Genomic DNA, 27,247 nt, shown 5'->3' on the forward strand with positions numbered 1-27,247 from the left:
CCATCTAATCATCGGCAAGTACAAAAACACCAACAAACTAGCAACCATGGTGACATAAGTCAAGATGCTCAAACACACATAGCATGCATGGAGCAGATGCTCCAAAGGGATTATTCATCACTTGGTATATAGAGCAAGTGATGCTGGCAAAAGAGAGGCCAATCAAGAACCAGTAAATCCAGTAAGCGATAGATATGCCTAAACAAGCAACAACACATAGCATATCCCAGCTAACCAGATGAGACAAGTCTTGGTAGCCAACTGAATCACCTAGCACCACCTAGCCTTTTAAAACCATCAGAAACAGTCCTTTTTCTTCAAAGGATACCACAGTGGCATTCATTTACATGATCCCTACTGTGGATATCTCTATTTTCATCAAAGCCAACAAGAAATAGAAATTTATCATTACTCAGTTGAGTTCAAAACAAAGCTGGGGTACCATAAGGGATTATTCATCACTTGGTAGTAACCAAGTGATGCTGGCAAGAGAGAGGCCAAGCCTGAGCTAGTCAATCCAGTAGAGATGGATATGCATAAGTAAGCAAGAACACATAGCCTATCCAAGTTAACTAGATAAAACCAACCTTGACAGCCAACTTAATAACCTAGTATCACCTAGTCTTTTAAACCATCAGAAACTTCCCATTTTCTTCAAAGGATACCACAGTGGCATTCATTTACATGATTCCCTAATGTGAATATCTCTATTTTAGTATCTGTTCTTATCCAAGTTTTTGCCTCAGCCTTTGCATCATTGGCTGAGCCAAGACATCAAGCATCTGGCCAGGGAGCATTCTTTCTTTTTAGGGAACTATATGAACTATATGCACATGATCCAGTAAGCATCCCCACTAATCAGAGCATTATAAGCATAGTAGCATACCATAAGCTCACAACAATCCATCAAGTAAATCTTCACAAGGATACCACAGTAGCATAGTAGCATACCATAAGCTCACAAGAATCCATCATTTTATTCACAAGGATACCACAGTAGCATACCATAGTAGCATTTAATGCATTTAAATGAACCAGTAGCATCAAAACCAACCAAATGTCCAACTAGCAAGCAATACCAAGTGAGCAAGTCTTCATTACCTTGTACAGGTTCAGACATGGATTTATTTCCAACAAAGGATGGAAATCAAATTAACATCATTGAATTAAATTGAATCATTACCATCACATGGTTCATCAATAACAATTAGGGGCAATCCATCTAGAGCAACAGCAGCAATGCATCCAGAGCAACAACAGCAATGCATCCAGAGCAACAGCAGAGGTACATCAACCATGAGCAATGAGCCAGTAAGTAAATCACTAGCACATGATGATCATTTGACCATTTAGAGCATGGACACACAAGCAATAGCAACAGTATATTTCACCAGGAATGGTGAGAAGCTGCAAGAGCATGCATCTAGTCAGCAACAATGACAACAAGCTAGGATAGATAGATCAACAAAGAATAAAGAACAAGACATCAACAAAGAATAAAGAAGCACAACCAGAGCATGCATCTAGCTGCAGCAACAATGACATCAAGCTAGGATAGATAGATAGATTGCATCCAGTAGCACATCAACAGCAACAGCAGCTAGCACAGCAACAACAACAGCAGCACAACCAGAGCAACACACGAGCATTTCGTCGAGCACTTTGTGCTCGCGCGGGAGAGGAAGAGGGAGGGGAGGGGAGAGAGTTCACCGACGACAGGGGTGGAGGAGGAGGTTGACGACGACGGCAGCGGTGGAGGAGGAGGAGGACGCGGCGGCTCCTCCACCTTCACGCGACGGCGGCCCCTCCTCGCGGCGGCCCCTCCTCGCCGTAGCGGCAGCTTGTGCTGCAGGTGGCGGGGATGGGAGGACCGTGGCGGCATGCGGCCCTCGCGGAGGAAGGCGGCGGCGACGGAGATGGCGACGACCATGGCGGCGCGCGGCGGATCGGAGGAGAGGGGAGAGGGGAGAGGGGAGGGGAGAGGTGAACAGGCGTGGGGGAGGGCACGGGCGATGATATAAGTTACCTTAGTTCTGTGGCGCACCCGAACAAGTGCGCCACAGAATCAACTACTTCTGTGGCGCACCGAAGCACGTGCGCCACAGAAAGAGTTATTTCTGTGGCGCAGCACGCCATGTGCGCCACAGAAATACCTACACTAATAATTGGTGGTGGCAGGATGTGGGCCCCATATAATTTCTGTGGCGCAATGTTCAGTAGTGCGCCACAAAATTAAGCTATTTCTGTGGCGCACCTAGCATGGTGCGCCACAAAATAACATTCTGTGGCGCATTTTTGGTGGTGCGCCACAGAACTAAGCTCCGCCTATAAGGGTTTTCCTACTAGTGAGATTGGAGAGATGGACGTTTGTGCAGGTTCTGTACCTGTTGCAACCAAAGAGACTATGAAGAGCGGCTTTGTTTGAGTACAAAGATCGAAAGTGAGTGTGGCGCATTGCTCACCTCCAGCACATCCTTGATCGAGCACGATCCCACCTAGCCTCATGGAAGGGTCGTTGGCTAAATCAGGGCGGACGCAAGACCCTGGTCACATCGGTGCTCAGAACGCTTCCGATCTTCGCCATGACTGCGCTGAAGCTTCCACCAAAGTTCTTGAAGGAATTCGACAAGATTCGCAGAAACTTTTTTTGGGAGATCGAGGATGAAGCAAAGGCGGGAGGCAAGTGCAAGGTACGGTGGAAGACTGTCTGCTCACCACTTGACGTGGGCGGGCTCGGTGTGCTGAACCTGGAGCTTTTCAGTCGCGCACTCCGGCTTCGGTGGCTATGGCACGAGTGGAGCATGCCGTTGCGGCCCTGGGTGGGCATGCAAACCCCCTGTGATGCGCATGACCAGGAGCTCTTCCATGCAGCCACGAGGGTGACCTTAGGAGATGGTGCCCGGGCCCTGTTCTGGCGATCTCCATGGCACGACGACAAGCCGCTCTGCATGCAGTTCCCGCGGCTATTTGGCAGATCAAGAAGAAAAAACAAGACCGTCGGCGCGGCGCTCAATGGCAACAGCTGGATTCATGACCTACATCGGAACTTCCCGCCGGAGCTGCTGCAGGAATTCCTCTCCCTCTGGCGCCTCCTGCAGGACATCGTGCTGCGGCCCGAAACTCCGGACTCCATCAGATGGATCCTCACCTCCAACGGTTGCTACTCGGCGGCGTCTACCTATCGCCTACACTTTGAGGGACAACTCCGATCGATTGCTCCCGCGATGATCTGGTCGACTTGGGCGCCGCCCAAGTGCAGGATTTTCGCATGGCTGCTGCTTCATAACCGTCTGTGGTGCGCCGATCGTCTGCAGCGTCGACAGTGCATCAACTCGTACTTCTGCCCTTTGTGCATTAGGAACCTGGAAACGTCGTGGCACCTGTTCTTCGAGTGTCCAGTCGCCAAGTCGATCTGGACGACAGTGGCCACCTGGACGCACTGCTCGGCGCTGGATCCGCCGGTTTGGGAACACACAGAGTCCATGGCGGCAGTCTGGCAATCCGTCATGGAGCACTGCCATCCTCCTGACAGGAAAGGGATCGCTTCCCTCTTCATCCTTGTGTGCTGGGGTATTTGGAATGAGCGCAATGCAAGGCTCTTCCGCGGCAAATCATCGACGCTACGCAGCGTAATATCTTGGATCCGTGACGAAGCGAGGGAGTGGAGCTTTGCCAATGCCAAAGCCCTGAGACGTCTCATGTTCGAACCACCTTGAGAGGCAGCACCTTGTTCTTCTTCTCCTTTTTTTTCGTTTCTCTCCACCTTTCCTGATCATCCGATTCATGATTATGTGATCGGTTGCTCTCTGTAAAGATATTCCCTCTGCTTATCAATGAAAGCCAGATCCCTGGTTATTTCAAAAAAAAAAAAAAGTGAGTGTTCACTGCTGGTTTGTTTGGGTACTGAAATCAAGAGGGTGTTTTATAGGTTACTTCATTTGAGCACCGGAATCAAAAGATAGTGATAGCGCACTTGTTGTTTGGTTTTCTTAGTAGGGCCCTATTGTTGGTTCCATGAAGTCCTCATGGCAGCTGGCATTTTTGCAGTATGTCCTAGGCCACATGAGGTTAGCTTGATTTTTTTTTAAACAGTAGGCTCAAAGAGCCCGACTTTGAATTAACAAAGCCATCAACCGGCCAGGAAAACAACACAACTCCAACAACACACACCGACACCGCTGGGGTTACCAGCTTACAATACAAGCACATATCCGAGCGAAAACGGCACCCAAAAACAACAGCAAACGACTACCACCAACTAAGATAAACTTGAAAACTTGAGGTCTTCGTCTCGAGCAAATGAAGAACGAAGGGTGTCGCCGGCAGACCGTCACCGGAATCCCTACCAGCCGACTACACACGAGCAACAGCCGGGCGCAAGTGACCATGGAACGAGAAGCAAGGGAACGCCGAGGTCTCAAAAGCAACGCCTCCAAGAAGGGGAACGACACCAAGGTGACGCCGTTGCTCGACCCAACAAGGGCCAAGGTTTTCACCTAGAGACATCCGACCATGAAGGGGCGGCGCCGAGGCTCAACGAAGACGCCTCCAAGGAGGAGAATGGCGCCCAAGAGCGTCACCGTCATCGGCTCCGGACAAACCGGCCATGGCTTTCGCCCGAGCCGTCGACAACCACCCAACAACAACCACTCCACGAGTGGGGACTGCATCGACATTCGGGAGCACTCGCCGTGATACAACCACGACACCGGAGGAGCCCTGAGAGATCAGCAAACAGGGACCTTTTCCTCGCAGGACCGGGGCGGTCAGGCAGGGCCAAGAAGAGGTTGGGACAGCGATGTCGCTCGGATGGCGCCGGTGAGAATTGTCATGGGAGAAAGAAGGGCAGGACCGTGGGAGCCCCTGCTCCCATCCCGGCGGCGGCGGGTCACCCTAGACAGCGCCGGCACAAACCCTTCTTCCCAATCCACCCAAACCGACACACATCGAAGACAACCGCGCCGCCAAACCTCGCTGGACTCAACCACAACACCACCGCCGGTCCCCACCAGCCGGACCAACCTCCCATCAGCGCCAGGACGAACCTGCAGGCCTTGGTGGCCTCTCCAGCCGCGGCCAAGCCACCCCGTCCAGATCCGAGGACAAAGGGCCGCCTCCAGATCCGCCGGCGAGGAGGCTCGAGCCACCGCCGGCGCCCACGGCCAGTCCGGCCAGCCACCGCCCCCCTGGGCACACACATGTAGCACTGGCAAGGAGGCCCCTTTCCGCCGCGACCTCCCGGGTCGCCGGAGTCACGAGCACCTCCTCACCGCCGCCTCAACTTGCGACCGGCCGCCCCTGGCGCAGCTCGCCGGCCACCGCCACGCCAGGCCCCGCCGACCGTCGCCGATCTGCACTGCCGCCAAAGGAGGACGCCGTCCCGCGCCGGTCCTCCTCGCGCCAGGTAGTGGAAGGCCCGCCGCCGCCGGCACCGCGCGGGCTTTGCCCGGCGGCGCACGCCGGCGGCGGCCGGGGGTGGGGAGAGGGGGAGGAGGTGGAGGCTAAGATCTAGGGTTTCCGCCCCCAGGTCGCGCGGGGCGACCAAGGAGCGGGGCGTTAGCTTGATTTAGAATGAATCCCACTAGACATTAAGGGTGATACTTTTACCTCTGCATTTCCATTATCTGTAACTGTCACACCATCTCTTCGATCTTTCCATGGAAGTAGATGGTAGTTCAGTTGATATATTAACAGCTACACAAAGAGATCAATTGATCAATTGAATATAATAACTGCTACCTTCTGATATGCTTGAGAAATAGGATTACCTTTTTTTCAGGGGACAAATAGGATATACCTGGCAAGTTGATGTACATTCTCGGTGCTGATAGTTCAGCGGTAGGCCAGTAGCAACCAGACATATCAGGAAGTAAATTATTTCAAAATCATATAGCAACTCCAAGAATGCACATTGTTATCTGTGATATGTGTTCTTGTGATCATGCATATTATATAGTACATAAGTATCATGGTGTCCCTTGCCCTTGTAGTTAGATTTTATTCCTTCAGATTCTCTACTTTGCTGATGCATCGATACTTTACTTCTTTTTCATGATCTGACATTTCATTTTGGAGCATGCATCGTATATATAGCTGGACCGCAACAATTGGATATTCTTCTAGGAGGAAGATGAATTGCTTGTGAGAGATTGCGTGTGTAAGCTACGTGTACTGTCATTCAGATTGGATTCGTGGTGTGGCAGTGTCAATTCCGTCCATCGAGTGTTTCCCCCATCCTCCTTCCTAGCCTGCCCTCGGCTATCATCTCAGGTCTCGCTTCATGCACATCCTTAGGCCTCTAGACAAGCTTGCCAGTCGCCTGATGGCCTTCCGCTACTGCCTGCTGGCGCCGAACAAGCTTCTGGACGCCTGTCCTGCTACTTATTCCCCAAACTACCACCAAGGCTGTGCCCGCACAACAACCACAAGATCTACACACACCAAAATCTTCAAGAATAGCACGCGCCTGAAATTCTGCATTGCTAACTCCTCAGATATTTTTTACCAGTGACTCGGATGGCATAATAAGCATCAAACATGTATAGATATTACTATTAGCCATGCTTTGTGGTCTTTGCACCAGAGCTTTCCTTGATATTACAGGTTATTGTGCAACCTTTGCATTTTTTTCACATGGTCATCAGTTCCTAATCTTCACTCATGTTTGGAGCAACAAGCAGCATAGTCCATTTTTTTGTTGTGTAGATTACCCGCTATTTAATTTAGAATGTGGCATTGCACACTATTGTGACCAAGTGGCGGTAAACTCCCCTGACCTTATGCTTATGCACACTAGCTAAGTTACGACGCAAGGCACACCTTTTTTTTTGTCTGAGCCCTTGATAACTATATCAAACATTTATCAGGCCTCTACTATTTCTTGAGTAATTTACAGATGTTTGCAAGTAGGTATCAACAAGATATATGTCAATGAGATAAATATACTCTATGAAAGATGTCCAGGCAAAATTAATTATGCCATAAATCACGAGAAGGGAAAGAATCTTCAGTTTGCCATCCTTATGAATACGATGTGTTGGTTATATTGGTTTGATCTATTTTATTAGTTCAATTTCTTTAAGTGACCTTGTTATCCTATTACATCTTATGTAGCTTCCATCGACAATGAAATCTAATATCTATGTCTTATTAGATAGGTGTAATGGACGGAGTGATCAAACTTACACCCTTCTTCGATTAGGATATGATCAAGTATTTTGAGGTTGCAGAAGGAGCAAACGTAGACGGTCTATCTGTAATGTGGCTGCTGAGGTACGGTGAAGTAAAAAATGGTCTCCCGCATTCAAATGATACAACATGCTAATGCATACTATGTTATCGACTCGATACTTTTGTAATAAATCGATAAAGTGTGCAATATGTTTAAACTTCTCGCCAATGGTGGACAAGTGTGCAATATGTTTAAACCACCCCAAATAATCTAACCCCAGGATCGGAAGTCGGCGCGGCAAGAAGCGCATGGTCCGTCTAGTCCTAAAGAGCAAGCTCCCAGGGTTGCCGACGCTGCTGGTTCCTCTGCACGTCCTTTTCGCAGGCCCCATAGGTATGGAAGGGTGCGTACGTGTCCTCGCGATGAATTATCTGTGGTCATATATGCCTGATGTGTAGCGGAGTCGGTTCGGAACTGTTTTGACCGGGTCTTCGGTCTAGCTTCCCTGTTTCTGGTGGGCGGCAGGTCCGAGCGGAGTTGGGTTCCTCCTCTTCGTCGGAGCAGTTTGGGCGGCGCGTGCGGTTTGGGGTGGCGCCGCGCGGTGGTCGGCCGTCTTCTCCGTGGCGGCTGGTTCTCCTCGCTGGTTTCGGCTCCCCACTTGCCTTCTTTGTAATTTTTTTCGCATTAGTGACGGCGGTGGATCGTGACTGTTACACATCGACGAGCGCACGCGCGTGCCCGGCAGGGAGAGCGCCGGCGGGCGACTGCATCGCAAAGGTTCTTACTGCTATATTTCAGGCTGTTCTCATAAAGCTCCGTGTTTACCACTACCAGTCTTCGATTCAGCCGTCGCCTCAGCTAGGGTTTGGTTTGCTTAGGCGAAGTAGGCCGTCTTGATAGGAATAAATTTATGCGGCGTGTATGATCTATAGAGCAGCCGCTCAATTTGCGTAATTCCGTCCTCTGTTGTAGAATTGATGACCGCAGTATAATCTATGCATTTCTGCCTTCGTATGTCCCTACTACTCCATGCTTGCGTTTCACATGTGTGTTGGCACCAGCTGTTTTAGTTTCGATCTGTTTTCATACGGATAGTAAGAAAGCTCTAAGGCTACTGTCTTGTTTCCCCTGATCGGTTTGCCTGTTTCCATATTTAGGATACCAAATCGTTGTTCCTTTTTTCAGTACAAACCATGAAAGCATTAGCAGCCATGTTCGTGTTTTAGGAAAGACTGGGATGCCTGATGAGCGTGCATGACTATTGTGCTTACAGATACTAGGAAGTTTTGGCGCGTCATAATCGATTACGTAATTATTAAGATAGGTAGGTTTACATAAGGAGTAGATTAGCTAGTTGTAGTAATACACATTCTTTCTCCTTTACATAGTTGGTATAAGCCTGGATGACGTTACCACTTCATTTTGTTCATGGGACCATATTTATCTAGCATGCTAAGTTGCCAGGGGTTGGTCTTCAAACTGTCATAGGCACCCGGGCAGGTTGTTCTATATTTTAGGACATACTATAACAGTAGAATGTGTAATTTTGTGATCACAAGAGATCTAAATATATGCATATCCATATTTAATCCAATAAAAGTATATTTTCATCTTAATTAACTACTAAAACGGCAGGATAACTGGGTTGTTTTCCAATCTGCACTTGGATAGTCTACATTAGTAGATTGAAAATGATACAAATGCTGGAAACACTTGGCGATACTTTTTTAGAGATTTAAGGTTCAACTTTAGTATTTAATTTGGACTGAATTTTCAAGGATTTGAAGAAAAAATCCTCACAAAAAAAAATGTTCAAACATTTTTTGAGGGGTTTTAAACATTATTCTTTTGATTAGCAGTTGACATCTTAGGCAGGGTGCTGCATTCTCTCTCGCTTGTTTCATTTTCCTCTCTCGCGGTCTCAGCTAGTGCGCGACCTCCTAAAAAAGGAAAAGTAGTGTACGGCGCAGCTAGCAGGTCCTATCTGCTTTCTCCCCTTCCGGATCCCCTTTCGCCGTCGTCTTGGTGGCCCGATTCCGGCCATCTCTCTCTCTCTCTCTCTCTCTCTCTCTCTCTCTCTCTCTCTACAGTGCTCACGGGACCGAGCTTTCCTTCGCTTTCTCTACCTATCACATCCCCACTGTCCTGTGCCCGCCCCCTCCGCTGACCCTAGGCGCGGCATGGAATCGCCAACATGGTTCCGTGTTGAGACAACCTCGTTGACTCCTTTAGCTCAGGCGGCCGTGCGGCCTGGTCAAGGAGAGGCGGCCATGGCCCCATGAGGTTTGGGCCGTGGTGTCATGCGCATCGGCTCGGTGGCCGGGTGGGCGCTTCTACCATAGTGCATTGGAGGCGGCGTGGCTATGGAGGTAACAGAACTGGATGGCGGATGCGACCTACTGGCATCAGCGTCATAGACAGGTAGAGCGGCGTGTTGGCTGGCGGCAGCTTGCATGGCCGAACGGCGGAGGCGCTCGACGACAACCATGACGCTACGCTGGTCGGATGTATCGGTATGTCGTGCGAGTTGTTGCAACCGTCATCCATGTTGGATTCGGCGACTGCAAGCAGCGGCACTTGCCCATATTCTCTGCGTACCTTCTCATCCGGAAGCACCATGTGTAGGTACGTTTGTTCCTCCTGGTCTTCCCACCTATTTTGTACTTTTACCTTTACCTAGACATGATGCCGAGGTGAAGCAATTTGTTTTGGGGATGTAGTAGTTTGGAGTTAGCATTATATACTGAGTATTTATTTGTCCAAATGGTTTCATAAAAAAGACATGCCATCCTGTTAGATTAACAGACGGGAAGACAGAAATTGCAGTGTTGTTTGCTTGATGTTATTCTGTTAGCCATTAATTGTATTCGAACTCATGAAACCTCTCCATCCATGTACTGCATTTTCATGATTGCTACACCCCTCCACGTGGGGCGCATCAGGCGGCTGCGGTGGGCAAGGTCGCGGTGGTGGCCAAACAAAAATAAATGAGACGCAAACGACACGGTGGTGCCGGCCGGGGTATGCAGTATGTTCGTCTTTACAAAGGTACTGATGTTCAATCTTCTTCATACGCATTACCTGAAATCTGCTCTGAGTGCACTGTCTTTAGATCTTGCTCCATGCTCAAATTTGTTCCTTTTGTTTGGTCAAATCAACTGAAGCTTTGTTTTGCTGGTACAGGCAGCCATAGGATTTTTTTTTTCTGATCAAGATCTATCTCTTTGGGACCACTGATTTTGTTAGTAAGCCTCTAGCTAAGAAGAGGTAGAAAGGAGGTGCTGAGTGGCAACCGATGGCAGCGGATAAGAAGGCATGGAAGCTGATTTAAGCTGGTAGACGGTAGACAAAGAGCAATGGAAGACAAATTAAGGTGTTGTGCTACCAGTTGGTATGTTCCTCTTCTCTGAACCAGTTAAACTGAATTTTCATATTAGGCATGCATTATTTTCATGAATCTCATGCTTTCTTCAGTATTACTTTCCGGTTAGCAGGTCCTATTTTGTTTTTTCTGTCTGCAAATAAGTTGTAACTGAATAAGCAAAACTAAGAACAAAATAGATGGACCCCATAACCCTTTATCACAAGGACTGCTTACAGAGATAGAAGTTGTACAGAGAGAGGGGAAACAAAAAACAGCCTTCAACACATTCATTACATTTGTGAAGAGCAGTACAAATACACAAAAAAATCCACCGACTGTGCCATCAAACAGAACCAGATGGTAGTAGCAAACACGTACAAATATGATGTGTGCTAAATAATCTGCCTTCATATTTGCAGCAGCCGTAGACTGAGTTTGAACATCCAACACCTAGTATTGTTATATGCACACAACTATGCTACGTTGCGTCGATATCTGCAACAGATGTTGATAGTAGTCCGAGTACTCAACACTGGCTGCTGTTATACGTAGGTACCTAAAGTTCAGCTCCCTAAGCACTGTCTCGTGCAAACTTTTAGAGTTGGATTCTCTGTTGTAAATCTGCTCCTGCAGTAAAATTTAAACAGTTAACCCCTATTTGTTCATACTAATAAATAACAGAATAGTGAAAAAAAATTAAAACTTCCCACAGAAGGGCCTAGGTAGAAGCTACAATATTTAGGAGTGCACCGAGCTATGTGAAAAAAATGCTGCTTCCTCCATCCATTTTTAAAAAATAAAGTCTATAAACCTGACATTCGTTTTCAGAGCACGGCTCTTGAATCCAGTGGCACAGCTGGCTGTTGCATTAGGATGCAGTGCTCAACTGCAGGTTTTTTAGATCTGCGCGACCGAGAAAAGAAACACTGAAAAAAATCATGGCAAGTCCACTGCTGCAGCGGCTGCTAGGCCAGGAAACGATACATGAAGTTTCTGCGGTATGTGAGAACCAGCTAAAATAAATAAAGAGCAGAACAATAGTATAGCTAGCAAGCTGCTCTTCCATTGAGCGTTAAGCTGGATAGTTTTGGATTTTCCTATATTTACTCATATAACTAAAAAATTGAGTACTATACATCTCAAACCGAAGGTTGTTGTGCATAGCGAAAGAACTAAAAGGAAAGAGAGCACTCTCCTAGGCAACCACAACGCGAGTGGATAACATGCTAAAATATTGGTTACAATTCAGAAGTAATTCCACGTATATGTTCAATGAGCAAGCTGAGTCTGTAATACGGCAGAAAAGGTATTCCTTATATGTAATGAAAGAGTGAGATTCAGTTTAATAAATTTACAGCAGAGATGATTAACAAAATAACAACCACACTGAAATAAGCAATATAGATAGAGATTACCTCAACACTGAAGTAAACAACATGACGAAGTCGTTGGACGGCTTTCTGTCAAAGCTAACCATGAATTCCGCTTCTGATAGCTTCTGTTGAGAGCAACAATGTATGATCAATAATATTAATAGGATTCCCATAACCTGTAAGCCAATAAATAAAAAAGCTTATTAATTCTAACAGAAAAAAAGGAAGGCAACTATGAGAGTGCCTAGTGAAAATAAAATTTGAGAGAATAACATACAAAAGATACCAACTGCTATATAATAGTGTAGTAAGAGAGGCTTGGAGAGTGGTATCACAACCAAAGGAGTAGTCCATAATTTTACATGCAAGATATATCAACTGATACACAAACATGATATGTACAAATATGATGAGCTGCAAACAGGAAACACGAAGCAACACTTAGGCGCATTTTTAGCCTTTCCTTGATGCTACTCTCAAAGCGGCAACATTTTACTGCCAAGGACAAAATACAGGTTTCGGCAAGTAAACACCTGCCTTATCAGCCGTATGTCCCTGACTTTGCTTTATCATGACCAGCAAAGATGAATTGTACCGTGCTGTAATGTGAATGGCCATTATATGCATTTCTTAAACTCAAGCCAACTAAGCCCGAACGATCGATCTAACAGAACTGCAGCAGATTTTGTGTAAGCGATGAATATTTAAAAGATAAAACAATTATTATGTGCACACCTTTACCTTCATGGCACCCAGAGCTGAAAGAACCATGGACTATCTACAATCAAATTCTGAATATAGGGCACCACCCTAGTAAAGTTTATCTACTGATCATACTTCCTTTTGGAAATTTATTTAATAATCAAGATGACGATCTACAGAGTCAACTTCACTGCAGGTCTACAATTTATCTTCTTGCGCAAGAAGTCGGACACATTATTGCAAAATAATGCACATCTATGAAATGAACAAATACCTGACCTCATGCACGTTTTTATAACCTTAACTAACTAAACTGCATGTCAGTACTGAACTGAAAAATTCTGCTCATTTAATATCAGTAGGCAAGTAAAGTTTTTTTTTTTATGCAGCAAGTCAGCAAGTTCACTTCGCTCCAAAAATAACAGTATGCTTCCTTCAAACCGTTTTCTGCGTGGAGAACCTGAATTTCAGGTGATATCCTTATTGGCCTGTTAATCTGACACTCGTCCCTCCTGAAACTTGGCCCTCATGCATGCCTCATGTCTACTTCTTCAGTCTACCGGCAATGTCATCAAGCATGAACGCAACCACTGGGCAGGCCGGGGCGAGCCTCCGAAGAGTGGCGTAGGCGCCGTCCCGCGGCGGTGCCAACTGGACGCGGACCTCATCGACCATGGAGGCTGCATCTCGCCATCAGCTTGCCCCGGCCAAGCTCCGGCGATCTAGACGTGGGACACCGTTCCTCGCCGCCTCTGCCTCGCTGCCCAAGCACCGGCACCTGCCGCAGCATACATCCTCGGCCAGTTGCAACGTGCCTCCATTAGAAGCGAACCATCGGGAACCTCGTCTCCGGCCGGGGCGATTTATCCTCCTAGCGATTGGTTTCTTTTGGAGGAAAGGGATGAGGAGGGGATGTACTTCCTTGACAGCGTGTTTGGCAACTCTGGGGAATGGGAGTGGGAGTTTGGAGGGGGGAGTTTGGTGAGGGATTAGCCTTGGGAAGTTGAGTATTAGTCCCAATCCCACGTTTGGGGTGTGATGGGAATTACTAGTGGGAATTGGCAATTACATCTTCGTCATCCCCTGCCGCGCCGGGCACAGCCGCGGCCGTCGCATCACAACAACCGTGTCCTACTTTTCCCTATCGTGCGTGCCTGGAACCGTACCCATACGAGGGTGGCACCATGACACCGGGCACCGGCCATGTCCGTTGATCCGGGCGATGAGCTCGTGCGCTCCGCCGCCAGCGCCTCGTACGGTCGCACCAGGAACTCGCAGTAGGAGGACACGAGCAGCACCGTCTCCTGCTGCCGCCTGCCGGTCGAGTTAACATCCTCGAAATAAGCACGTTGCTAGCACACCACGTCCATGGTGCAGTTTTTTTTTTGAGGGTACGTCCATGGTGCAGCTTCATAGGACAGGAGAGGTGGCCGGTGGAACATGTGCTAGCAGCTAGCCTAGCACTTGGACGTGAAGTTTATGATGCAGCAGTCCACGACGGCGTACCGGTGAAGTCATATGCTACTACTATTTTCTTCAACTCCCCTTCCCAGCTCAATTACCTGGTCCTCCCCAGGGAATAGATCTGCGGGAATTCACCTCCTTAATTCCCCTTCCCCAACCCTTATAAACTCCCATTCCCACAAACCAATCAACGGACTGCAAGTCTCCTACCCCTCAAATTCCCATTCCCTACATCCAACTCCTCTCAACCAAACACGCTGTGATTGTCGATCGTGAAACTCAGAACCGCTTTGACTGGGAGAATATCTAGCGCTACCGAGCACTTGTGTGCTACGTGTCTCCAGCGATCTGGGCCTTTCAATGCTATTCAGTGGACAGGATGGAACATAAGTGCAGACGAAGACCCACCATGGTTCATTTGCAAATCAGACCGTACGTTCCTGGAAATTATGGCATAAGAACCATCCTTACTCAGATCCCTGTCTATGCTCACATCGCCTGTCTCTGTCAGATTTAATCATTTTTGCTCAGCTTTAAATATAAGTATTTCGAGTAGAAATTTTGGTAGGTAGATCACAACATTATCTACATCTAGATTTATTTTTCAGAATTTTTGAAACCTTTAAATATCGTTTTTGAATTAAAAAAAACAAGCTATGTGCAACTTAAGCTACAAAAATCCACTCTTCGCGACACTTGCACCGTGTGGTAGTACAGAAAGAAGAAATATGTATATTTCTGGTTACCTAGAGAAATATAAAAGCTAGAATTTTTGTAGTACAATCTAACTGCACCTTAATTGTGCACCAAGGAAGCACAAAAATAAAATGCAATCTGCCTATACGGGAAGTTACGCTGTGTTCTTCACTGTAAGCAAAGGACAAACCTTGAGGAATATACATTCTGTCTAATTGGATAAATTGCAAGAATAATTTGGAAGGAAAAAAAGGAATACTACGTGGAGGAATACATTATGCAGTGCTACGTGAGAACCCATGGCAGTGCCCGCATCAATGCATCATCAATGAACCTGCTGGGCGAACTGAAACCCATGGCGGAGAGATAGAACTCAGGAAGAATTGGTCTTGTGCCACAATTTTAGGAAAGCCAGGGTTTGATTTGCATATGAACTATGGTGGGTCTTCACGTGCAGTTGTGTCCTATCCTGTCCGTTGAATCGCATTGGATGGCCCAGATGGCTCCGGAAACAGGTAGCATCCAGAGGCTGTGTAGCACTAGATATGTTCTCCGCTTTGACTAACTGATGTTTCTCGATGGGTCTATATTTACGGTGAAGAGAAGAGGTGGACACGTAAAAAGATACGTGTCAATGAGATAAGGGCAGTAATGCAGGATAGCATGCACGATCGGTCAATACCGATAAAACCGGAGATTGAAGGTAAACAACACGCACGAAATTGAAAGCAACCGTCCCGTAAGGAAAGGATGACCGGCTGGCTCCCGGTAAATCGGAATTGTACGAAGTAAAAATAAGGAAGGAAAGGAAAACAGACTCCCGCATGTGTAGGAGCGCTTGCCCGTGAACAGTGCGAAAATCCAACGTGTTTAAGGCTGATTGGATGGATCAGAGGATGAAACAGTTGCCAAAACGCTGCCCTTGCGGCAAAAAAGGTCAGCTTTGATATAGTTAATAATAATAATAATACATAGGCAATAAATCACCAGGTTTGTTTATGCAGAAACAAATTGCTTTAGGTGGGTGTGGCTATACAACAGCTGACTGTTTTTCAATTGGTAAACAGACACTTTTTCTGCACCAATCAAATGAAGACAGCTGTCTTTTAAAAAACCACAATGAAAACACTCGTTGAAATGAAAAAGTGTCTGTTTTAGTTAACCAAAACAGACGTATTTCAGTACAGGAAAGTAATTGAGTCCGATGTATCCGTTTTTTTGAACCCAACACGAAACTGTCCAGCCAACTAAACCATACATGTAAAAAGCCCACGCAACCTGAATACCACAACACAATTCACGTGCAAGGCCTAGAAACAACTGCCCTGCCTTCTTCAGCAAGCAAAGAACTCACATGCTGCAGCGACTCCACCAACTCCAAACACCCCCTTCAGCCGTTCGCTGCTCCTCTCAGTATCCAGATCGACAGGATCCCCCAAACAATGGACGGAAAAGAAGAACTGGGAAAGAAGAAAGGGAAGGAAATTCTTCAAGAAAACCTACTTCCACTTGCAGTTCCGCTGCACTCTATGGTGCCGATTCCCTTATCAACTGAATCATAAAAATTATCACTGTCAACGAAGGTATAATTAAAACGCATGGAAGCTAGCATCAAATTTATCATTCGATGTCTGCAGTTGCATACCTGGATTAGGAAACTCAGTTGCATACCTGATGCGCTTTCACAATGCACTTGCCACGACGCATTGGAAAACTTTGATAAATGCCAAATATGCCCTTGCCACGACGCATTGGAAAACTTTGATAAATGCCAGCAGGAAAAATGCTGTGTACCTACAGCGACTGACAACAAGTTGATCACCCAAAAATACACTATTTGATTGACTAGGCCAATAGAATACCTTATGTATTCGACTAGTGCATTGGCTCATGTTGGCATGTGATACAAAAACCTCCAGAGTTTAGCAACTAGGTCAGATTGGATATTGACAACTAGGAATAGAGAGGTTAAAGAGAATGCAAATCTTAAAGAGACAAATATTCTCAGCTGCTGATGTTGGCAGTTGATTCATGCCAGACAGAGAAAAAGAGGTGTTTAGCGTCACGTCCGTCTGATTTATTCCCGCACTGAGATGAGTAGATATGGCCTTATGTACTAATCGAATTTGATATGTGAGGAAAAAAGACTTATTTCATGCCCAGACTAAGATGAGTAGATACGACATTACGTACAAGCGAATCTACACTGGTCTGTCTAATGGAATTGATCAGCATATGTTTGATGCCCCATGTATGCGCATATGTTTGATGCCCCATGTATGCTTCTAAGTCTGTTTTGCTGTCATGCGTCTTTATTAGTTGTTTATCAGATAGTCAGTTTGCATTTCCATTAGTTTCTGAAACCCTCAGTATGCATTTGCTCTAAATATTTTTTAATCTCCCAGGCTGGATTCCTGGGCACCCTGTATTCCTCGTTGACTGGTTCCACTCCGAACTACGGCCGCAGTCACTTGTCACCATCCAGCATGAATCAGGCGCCAACAGCAGCCTCTGAACTCCTCGAGGTACCTCTCTCTCTAATGCGTTTTGTCTCTCTGATTATGTATAATTCTCGTATATATTTTTGTGTAATTCATTCGTACTAAATGCATTATATGAATATCTCAGTATGCATTTCATTTTTTTAACTCTGTATATTTTCCTCACTGTGTAGATTCGCTTGTACGTAATGTCGTATCTACTCATCTTAGTCTGGGCATGAAATAAGTCTTTTTTCCTCACATGTCAAATTCGATTAGTACATAAGGCCATATCTACTCATCTCAGTGCGGGAATAAATCAGACGGACGTGACGCTAAGCACCTCTTTTTCTCTGTCTGGCATGAATCAACTGCCAACATCAGCAGCTGAGAATATTTGTCTCTTTAAGATTTGCATTCTCTTTAACCTCTCTATTCCTAGTTGTCAATATCCAATCTGACCTAGTTGCTAAACTCTGGAGGTTTTTGTATCACATGCCAACATGAGCCAATGCACTAGTCGAATACATAAGGTATTCTATTGGCCTAGTCAATCAAATAGTGTATTTTTGGGTGATCAACTTGTTGCCAGTCGCTGTAGGTACACAGCATTTTTCCTGCTGGCATTTATCAAAGTTTTCCAATGCGTCGTGGCAAGGGCATATTTGGCATTTATCAAAGTTTTCCAATGCGTCGTGGCAAGTGCATTGTGAAAGCGCATCAGGTATGCAACTGAGTTTCCTAATCCAGGTATGCAACTGCAGACATCGAATGATAAATTTGATGCTAGCTTCCATGCGTTTTAATTATACCTTCGTTGACAGTGATAATTTTTATGATTCAGTTGATAAGGGAATCGGCACCATAGAGTGCAGCGGAACTGCAAGTGGAAGTAGGTTTTCTTGAAGAATTTCCTTCCCTTTCTTCTTTCCCAGTTCTTCTTTTCCGTCCATTGTTTGGGGGATCCTGTCGATCTGGATACTGAGAGGAGCAGCGAACGGCTGAAGGGGGTGTTTGGAGTTGGTGGAGTCGCTGCAGCATGTGAGTTCTTTGCTTGCTGAAGAAGAAGGCAGGGCAGTTGTTTCTAGGCCTTGCACGTGAATTGTGTTGTGGTATTCAGGTTGCGTGGGCTTTTTACATGTATGGTTTAGTTGGCTGGACAGTTTCGTGTTGGGTTCAAAAAAACGGACACATCGGACTCAATTACTTTCCCGTACTGAAATACGTCTGTTTTGGTTAACTAAAACAGACACTTTTTCATTTCAACGAGTGTTTTCATTGTTGTTTTTTAAAAGACAGCTGTCTTCATTTGATTGGTGCAGAAAAAGTGTCTCTTTGCCAATTGAAAAACAGCTAGCTGTTTGTTAGGAAATCTGTTGCTTTATGCTCTTTGCCGCTATGGTATAAGATTTCTCTTAAAATAAAATGCAATCATACAAGAAGTTTATTGGAGGGTTGGGCCAGGCCGAATCAGTGCAGACGGATGAACTACAGGTGTGTGCCGCAAAATTCAGACATTTCAACAGTACTCCGGTCTGTAGTTTTCTTTCGCATTTGTCCTCGCCAAATTATCACTTGCCAGACTTCTTTGTATACCGTGCTTAAATAATCATAAACCTACATCGTATCGACCAAATTGATGAGACTGGGCCAGACCAATGGTTTCTTTCCTCTGGTTAATCTCTACCTAATAATAAAGGGAGAAGCGTTTCCGTCGTCCGTCAGAATTTGCCCTTATTTTGCGTGAAAATTACAGGGATTGCCACCGCTTATGAAAACGGTTCGCTACCTCTTTGAGCATTAAAAAGCACACAGGGACGCCCATTGAGCCCACCATCCACCAAGTCAGAGCAAACCGCTGCCGGTGCCCTCCCATCGCGGTCCCTGCAACCTCCGCCTCTCTGCGTCCCGGCGGTGTCCCCTCCGGTGCCTCGCGGCCCCGAACAAAATCGGCAGCGGAAGAGCGGCGTGGGGAGAGGCCGGTGCTCTTCCTGACCAAAATCGAAATCTGGAGCGACCTGAAGCACCGGGGCAGCGTCCCTGCCGGCGTGAAAGGAGATCGGCGAGGGAGGCGGAGGACCGGCGCCTCACTTCCCCGACCAAAATCGGCAGCGGGAGAGCAGCGCTGAGAGAGGCCGGAACTTTCCATGAACAAAATCGGCCTGTCGGCGAGCTGCAGCACAGGGGCAGCGTCCCTGCCTGCGTGGAGGAGATCATGGAGGGAGGCGGAGGACTGGGAATAGCTAGCCGCCGTAGTCTCCTATTTAGCGATGTTTATCCTGACACCTGGTTCGTCTTCGTGCCCCCTTTCTCTGTTCTTGGTTACATGGCTAACTTTTTTTGTGATCTCACGGATTAAGGCGCTGACTAATTGGACGATGACTAATTGGATAAGAGGATAAGGCGCTGACTAATTGGACGATGCTAACTTTTTTGTGATCTCACGGATTAAGGCTCTCGCGTGTCAGCTGAATTAAGATTAGAATGGTAATGTGTAAGTTGTGGTTTGATCTCCACACTGCTCAGGATGCGTATCCTCCCGAGTGAATACCACCACACACCTCCAAGGTTATTTGGCTCACGAGGGAATCTGGCGACCGCGGTGACCGGAAATGCGACTGTTACCCGCTCCAGCAGGGCGACGTCCGCAGCGATGCAAATGCGGCCTAAATATGCGTCAGGTTTGCGTATCTGGCGGGCGTCTCTCGCTTTTCCACTGGAACCGCCTGGCAGCGAGGATATCGCTTCCACGGCCATCGCTTCCACGATCAGCGCTTCTGTGTCTGTGCCGAAGCCTTCGCCATCAATATCGTGGCAGCCTGAATGTAAGTGTATAGCAAACTTCGTGTGTCAGATAGCTTTTCTTTTTTCCTTATTTTGACCCAACAATAATTTTTCTTCCATTGGGGTTGGATGCCTTGGTGTTAGCTAATTAAGTTCTTGCCCCTGAAATCTGGAAAATATGGATCTTCATAGGGTAATACTATTTGATTGAAATCGTACTTGGTTCATGAATGCAATGTGCAGTACTACAAATGTATGTGGGGGATTCTTTTGTGACATACCTGGAAAATATTACTTCTACAAAAATGTGCAAAATTGTACTTTATTGACCAATATTTCTGAGGGCAATCCATGAGCACTATGCATCATTTTGCGCTTGAATTTTTTCATGGATGATTGCCCACAATGTATGTGGGGGATTCTTTTGTGACATAGCAACAAGTTTATACGCAGAAGAAGTTTTCCTCCTACTCCTTATTAATATTAGGTATAGGCTATTGGCTAGATTGTTGTGTAGTCGAACCTAGGAATTGAATTTTGGGTCAAAACAACTTATTTCTAAATAATGGTACAACCAAAATCGTGGTATACTTCAAATCAAGAATGTTCGATTTATTTTATACCCGTTGCAACGCACGGGCATCTCTACTAGTTTATTACCATATGGAAAAGATTGCCCTAGATCTTTGACTTTTCGGGTAAGTGGAGTAGCCGTGCTTGCTTTCGTTTGTTGTGACAGTTGAGAGGATTTTATAGTTTTCATTTGCCGTGTACATTATTCTTCGCATGAAAATTTGGGAGCACAAAATACCCTTCCGTTCCATGTTAAAAGCTTATAGGAAGCATAACTAAGTTGGAGGGCTATTTGATCTTCCTTGTGAATTCCACATAATTTGGTCCTTGAATTTTGAAAAAGAAATTTTCACTCAGCTTTTCCTCCGCGAGATTTAGATCTTTTGTACAGGACTGCAATGGTGGAAGTATGACTATAGCTGTAGGCTCAAGTCGATTTTAACATATTTTCCTTTTTAGCAGAAGACTGAACATTTTGATTTAGGCAAGGTGCCTTCATCGTGCACCTTCACCACATTTAGTCGAATGGTAGGTCTGCTTGTGGCATATACAATTGGAAAATAAAATAAATAGCACAACGCATGGAAGAAAACAATGCAAAGTACCGGACTACTTTGGGACAGGTGTTACACATAGTTTAAAATAGCAGGCTGTTTCATTTAGCCGCGATAATTTTTGAAGCTAATAAAGTCTACAGCCAGAATATAGCAGGTTAATCCATTTGGCGTCATTTCATAAACATCTTACCAAAAAATAGAAAAAGTATGACCCAAACACAATTTGAGCTACAGCTCAGTCAACCATTGAAGAGAAACAAATATTGAGATATTCAACTCACAAGTTTTATTGAATCATATTGAAGACATACAGAAATCATGAGACAAAATGTAGAGAAGAAAAAATCAGAAAGCAAGAAGTATAGCTCCTAAATTAGGAACTAAATATGGCTATATACAGCTATTGGTGTTTTTTCGCATTTATCCTATAAACGCTGTAACTGCGGCGAATGTTCTCCCAAAAGGCTATAACCGGCTAGAACTCTGGTCGTAGGCTGTATTCTTATTAATCGCGCTTAGAAGCATACCACGTGCGTCTGTGACATGCAGCTCTGCAACAAAGAAAAAAAACGCATAGAAAAGAAAACTGCATTTGGAAAACCTGAACGGAAAACATTGTATTCGTGCCGGCAGTAGGAGAGTAATAACTGTCTTACCCTTGTGCAGTCTTACCCTTGTGCAGATGTCGACAATGGATGATGTCCTTGGAACTGATCCTATCAGTCCGTGCTGTATGGCCGATAGGATGGTAGAGACTAGGGTTCTACCGGGTCTAGGGCGGAGGTTGTAAGGGTGGAAGTGAGGGCGGAGAGGTTGGAGAGCTCGGCGCCGGCGGCTGGGCGCCGTCGCGGAGGAAAGAGGCGGCGGCTAGGGTTGGTGCGGCGGGCTAGGGTTCTCCCGTCTCCCTTCAGGAGACGAGACAGTAATGATACTGAATTATTGTCTGATTAATCTCGAAGGGATACAAGTGTTTATATAGGAGGACGGCCTCCTCTAAACCCTAATTTACTTGGGTTAAGCCCCTAATTTACTTGGGCTAAGCCCATAACTAGCCACTAGTGGGCTTCCTGCGTTTATAGGTCAAACCGACCATAACATCTCTCCCCGCCTTCTCAAACAGCTCGTCCTCGAGCTGAACTTCTGGAAACTGCTGGCGGAGATCTTCAAGCTTCTCCCAAGTCGCCTCGTCCTCTGGCAGGCCTGTCCAATGCACCAAGACGTGCCAAACACCACGGCGCTGCTGGGCCTTCAACACGCGAGCCACACTCGCCGGGGCAGGCTCGAGACGCCCATCCGAAGTAGGTGGAAGAGCTGGTGGTGCAGAAGGAGGGTCGCCCCGGTAGGCCTTCAGGAGACCGACGTTGAAGATGCCGATGCGCTCCAGCACACGGAAAGGACCGGCGTAACGAGGGCCCAACTTGCGCCGGGAGCGCGGGTCCAAGGACTGGGTCGTCCGGTGAAGAAGGCGGAGCCAGACCCAGTCGTCCACCGCAAACTCCGCCTCGCGATGATGTGCATCATAGTACCTCCTCGCCAGCTGCTGAGCCTGAAGAAGTCGCTGGCGCGCCTCAGCCAGTATCTCATCGCGGGTACGCAGCAGGTCATCCGCCGTCTCAGTACGTGCCGTGCCAGACGCATAGGGAAGCATCGCCGGTGGTGGCCTCCCGTAGACCACCTCAAAGGGAGTAGTGTGCAGCGCGGAGTGCTAGGACGTGTTGTAGCAGTACTCGACCCACGCTAGCCAGTCCACCCAAGCTCGTGGACGATCCCCGGTGATGCAGCGCAGGTACATGGCGATGATCTTGTTGACGACCTCGGACTGGCCGTCCGTCTGAGGATGAAACGCCGTGCTCATGCGGAGCTTCACGCCCGCCAACCCAAAGAGGTCCCTCCAGACGTGACCCGTGAACACCGGATCACGATCACTGACGATGGAGGACGGAAACCCGTGGAGGCGAACGATGCCGTCGAAGAAGGCGCGTGCCACGGACGCCGCCGTATAGGGATGGCCGAGGGCGATGAAGTGCGCGTACTTGGAGAAACGGTCGACCACCGTGAGGATGACGGACTTGCCGCCAACCTTTGGCAGCCCCTCGATGAAGTCCATGGAGATGTCCGCCCACACTTGGGACGGCACGTCCAGCGGTTGCAGTAAGCCCGCCGGACGGAGCGTCTCCGTCTTGTTCCGCTGGCATGTGACACACGCTCGCACCAGGACGCCATCCCCTGGAATGTAAAAATCAGCGCGGAGACGGTGCAGGGTCTTTTGGACGCCCTCGTGACCTGCAGAATGCGCCAAGGACAAGGCCTGGTGGCGCAGGTCGCCATGATCCGGCACGAAGATGCGGCGCCCATGGAGGAGTAGTCCCTCGTCCAAGCGCCATGGCGCGGCCAGCTCGCCGTCGGCCAGGCACTGGCGCAGCTGCTGCGCATCCGCGGCCTCGGCAGTAGCGCGGCGAACCTCGTCGATGAAGGCGAAAGATGGCCCGGAGTGGATGCAGAGGGCCGCACCGACCGTGGGCGCGTCCGCGGCGTCGTCGATGTCGCGGCGGGACAGGGCGTCGGCGACTGTGTTGAGGCGGCCGGGGCGGTACTCGACGGTGAAGTCGAAGCCGAAGAGCTTGCTGATCCACTGATGCTGCAGCACTGTGGAGAGGCGCTGATCCAGCAAGAACTTCAGGCTGTAATGGTCCGTGCGCACACGGAATGTCCGGCCCCAAAGATACGCCCGCTAGTGGCGCACTGCCTGGACCAGCCCAATCAGCTCGCACTCATATGCGGCGAGCTTGTGGTGGCGCGCGGTGAAGGGGCGGCTGAAGAAAGCGAGTGGCCCCTCGCCCTGGTGAAGGACGGCGCCGAAGCCGATGCCGGAGGCGTCGCAGTCCACCACGAACGGCTCGTCGAAGTCCGGCATCTGAAGAACGGGGCCCGTCGTGAGTGCCCGCTGCAGGGCGGCGAAGGCCGTGGCCGCCTCCTCGTCCCAAGAGAAGGCGAAGCAGGCGCGTGAGAGGCGCGGCGATGAGGCCGAAGTCCTGGATGTACCGCCGGTAGTATCCCGCGAGGCCCAAAAATCCGCGAAGAGCGCGCGGCGACTGGGGCGTCGGCCAGGCGGCGACTGCGGCGACCTTGTCCGCGTCCATCGCGACCCCGTCGGCGGAGATGACGTGGCCCAAGTATGCGACGGAGGTCGTGCCAAACGAGCACTTCGAGCGCTTGAGATGAAGACGATGCGCTCGAAGCTCGTTGAAGATGATGGCCACGTGCTGCAGGTGCTCCGCCCAGGATGCGTTGTAGATCAAAATATCATCAAAGAAAACAAGCACAAAGCGTCGTAAGTAGGGGCTGAGCACGTCGTTCATCAGGGCCTGGAAGGTCGCCGGCGCGTTGGAGAGGCCGAACGGCATCACCAAAAACTCGTAATGGCCGTGGTGAGTGCGGAACGCCGTCTTGGCGATGTCGTCCGGGTGCATGCGCACCTGATGATAGCCCGAGCGCAAGTCGAGCTTGGTGAAGAAGCGCGCGCCATGCAGCTCGTCCAGGAGCTCATCCACGACGGGGATGGGGAACTTGTCCTTGGACGTGACGGTGTTGAGGGCGCGAAAGTCGATGCAGAAGTGCCACGTGCCGTCGGCCTTGCGCACAAGGAGCACGGGGGCGCAGAACGGCGACGTCGAAATCCGGATGATGCCCTGTGCTAGCATGACCGCCACCTGGCGCTCGAGCTCGTCCTTCTGCAGCTGGGGGTACCGGTACGGCCGCACAGCGACGGGCGCCGTGTTCGGCAGCAGGTGTATGCGGTGGTCACAGGGCCGCGAGGGAGGGAGGCCCTGCGGCTCGTCGAAGAGGTCGCCGTGCTGCTGCAGTAAGTCGGCCAGGAGCGGGTGTGCCTCGTCAAGCGCGGCGGCCATCAGGTGGAGCTGCGGGGATGCGCCAGTGCTGCCCAAGCCCGTCCAGTGAACACGGCGGCCGCCCTCGCGCCAGAAGATGAGGGACAGCACGTCGAGGTCCCAAAGGATGGGGCCTAAGGTGCTCAGGAAGTCGAGGCCGAGGATGAAGTCGTAGCAGCCCAAGTCGATGCCGACGCAGTCGATGGAGAATGGCTCGTCGCCTACGAGCACGGGAACCTGTCGCGCCACGCCCTGGCACGTAAGACGGTCCCCGTTGGCGACGGTAACGCTGTATTTCTCCGATCCCGCCGGCTGGAGAGCGAGGCGGCGCATGGCGGTGTTGGATAGGAAGTTGTGCGTCGAACCCGTGTCCACCAGCGCAGTGAGACGCTCCCCATTGATCGTCACCGGGAGCAGCATCGTCTTTGCCGTCTTGATGCCCGCCATAGCATGAAGAGAGACGACGAAGGCGGACGCATCGACCGGCGCGTAGGTCGTGACACCGGCCTCAGTGACGGTGGCGGCCGCGAGCTCGGCGGTGAGGGCCTCCACGTCGGCGTCGTCGACGGTCTCCAGGTAGAAGAGGCGGGCGCACGTGTGGCCCGGCGCGTACTTCTCGTCGCAGTTGAAGCACAGCCCCTGGCGGCGCCGCTCGAGCTGCTCCGCAGCCGTCAGCCGCTTGAAGGGGCGAGTCGGCGCAGGAGGGCCCGTGTGGGCGGCGGCCGGCGCGGGGCGCGGCGGGGCGGTGGGCGTCGGGGCGGGTCGGAGCGCGGGACGAGCACTGCCACGTTGCGCGTAGACCTGCTGCATGGCGATGGCCCGCTGCTCGTAGGCCCGTGCGTAGTACATGGCCGTCTGCAGGTCCGCCGGCTCGCGCATCTCGACGTCGACGCGGATGTAGTCGGGGAGGCCGCCGACGAAGAGATCGGCGCGCTGCCGCGCCGAGACGCCCGGGGCATGGCACGCGAGCGCCTGAAAACGGTCGGCGAAGTCCTGGACCGTGGTGGTGAAGGCGAGGCGTCCCAGCTCGGCGAGGCGGCTTCCGCGTAGGGTCGGCCCAAACCGCTGGAGGCACAGGTCGCGGAAGCGCTCCCAGGACGGCATCCCGCCCTCGTCCTGCTCGAGGGCGTAGTACCAAGTCTGCGCGGCGCCCCGTAGGTGATAGGAGGCGATCCACGTGCGGTCGGTGTTGAGCGTCCGCTGCCCCCGAAAGAACTGCTCACACTGGTTCAGCCAGTTCAGGGGATCGGTGGCGCCGTCGTAGGTGGCGAACTCCAGCTTGGTGAAGCGGGGCGGCTGCTGTGCCAGAGGCGGGACCTCGGGGGCGCCCTCCTGGCGGCCCGGGTTGAAGGACGTGCTCGCGGCGAAGGGGGTCGCAAACCCGCCAGGACCGCCAAGGGTGTGGGCGGGCTGCTGAACCGTCGTCCGTGCCGCAGTCTGAGTGTAGACAGGCGACGCGTCGATCCATGTGGGAATTGGCGAAGGCGATGGCGGCCACCACGCGGACGCCCGTTGCTGGCGGCGGAGGCGGGCGGTGGGGCCGGCGGTGGAACGGCGGCCGGTGGGGCCGGCGGGTGCTGGCCGGCCTTGATCTCCGCGAGCTCGAAACGGATGGCGCGAGGCGCCGGCGTGGTCCGCCAAAGTAGCGGGCAGGAGGTCGAGGCCCGTGGGGCGGCGGCGGCCTGGTCTCCGTTGGCGGCGGCGGCGGCTCCCTGCAGCGCGTGGGCGCCGGTCATGGCGGCGGCGGTGGCGGTGGTGGTGTTGGTGGCGGCGGCGGACGTGGCGGTGATGGGGTCGACGGGGGGGCTGTTGGAGCCCATGAGACCTAGGCAATCTGATACCAAAGTGGTAGAGACTAGGGTTCTACCGGGTCTAGGGCGGAGGTTGTAACGGTGGAAGTGAGGGCGGAGCGGTTGGAGAGCTCGGCGCCGGCGGCTGGGCGCCGTCGCGGAGGAAAGAGGCGGCGGCTAGGGTTGGTGCGGCGGGCTAGGGTTCTCCCGTCTCCCTTCAGGAGACGAGACAGTAATGATACTGAATTATTGTCTGATTAATCTCGAAGGGATACAAGTGTTTATATAGGAGGACGGCCTCCTCTAAACCCTAATTTACTTGGGCTAAGCCCATAACTAGCCACTAGTGGGCTTCCTGCGTTTATAGGTCAAACCGACCATAACATCTCTCCCCGCCTTCTCAAAC

The 27,247-nt window shown here is 49.8% G+C and overlaps 1 protein-coding gene and 1 long non-coding RNA gene across 5 annotated transcripts; one reads left to right on the forward strand and one right to left on the reverse strand.

Moving 5' to 3' along the window:
• The first annotated feature begins 8,921 nt into the window (after positions 1-8,921).
• Positions 8,922-18,564, forward strand: LOC127307819 (uncharacterized). Of its 4 annotated transcripts, XR_007855869.2 has the most exons (6): positions 8,924-9,796; positions 10,114-10,219; positions 10,355-10,562; positions 17,176-17,295; positions 17,843-18,000; positions 18,095-18,564. It is a non-coding gene; the product is annotated as an uncharacterized lncRNA (long non-coding RNA). The 4 variants fall into 4 exon arrangements; XR_007855868.2 differs by having other exon boundaries at positions 8,922-10,219; positions 17,852-18,000; XR_007855865.2 differs by having other exon boundaries at positions 8,927-10,219.
• Positions 18,565-22,869: 4,305 nt separating this feature from the next.
• Positions 22,870-26,871, reverse strand: LOC139832445 (uncharacterized). Its single transcript, XM_071822208.1, has 4 exons — positions 26,605-26,871; positions 24,660-26,488; positions 23,908-24,196; positions 22,870-23,823 (listed from the first exon to the last, which is right to left on the reverse strand). The coding sequence occupies exons 1-4, from the start codon at positions 26,869-26,871 to the stop codon at positions 22,870-22,872; spliced, it is 3,339 nt and encodes a 1,112-aa protein (XP_071678309.1).
• Between the last annotated feature and the right edge of the window lie 376 nt (positions 26,872-27,247).

Source organism: Lolium perenne, chromosome 6 (assembly GCF_019359855.2).
Source record: "Lolium perenne isolate Kyuss_39 chromosome 6, Kyuss_2.0, whole genome shotgun sequence".
NCBI lineage: Eukaryota > Viridiplantae > Streptophyta > Magnoliopsida > Poales > Poaceae > Lolium > Lolium perenne.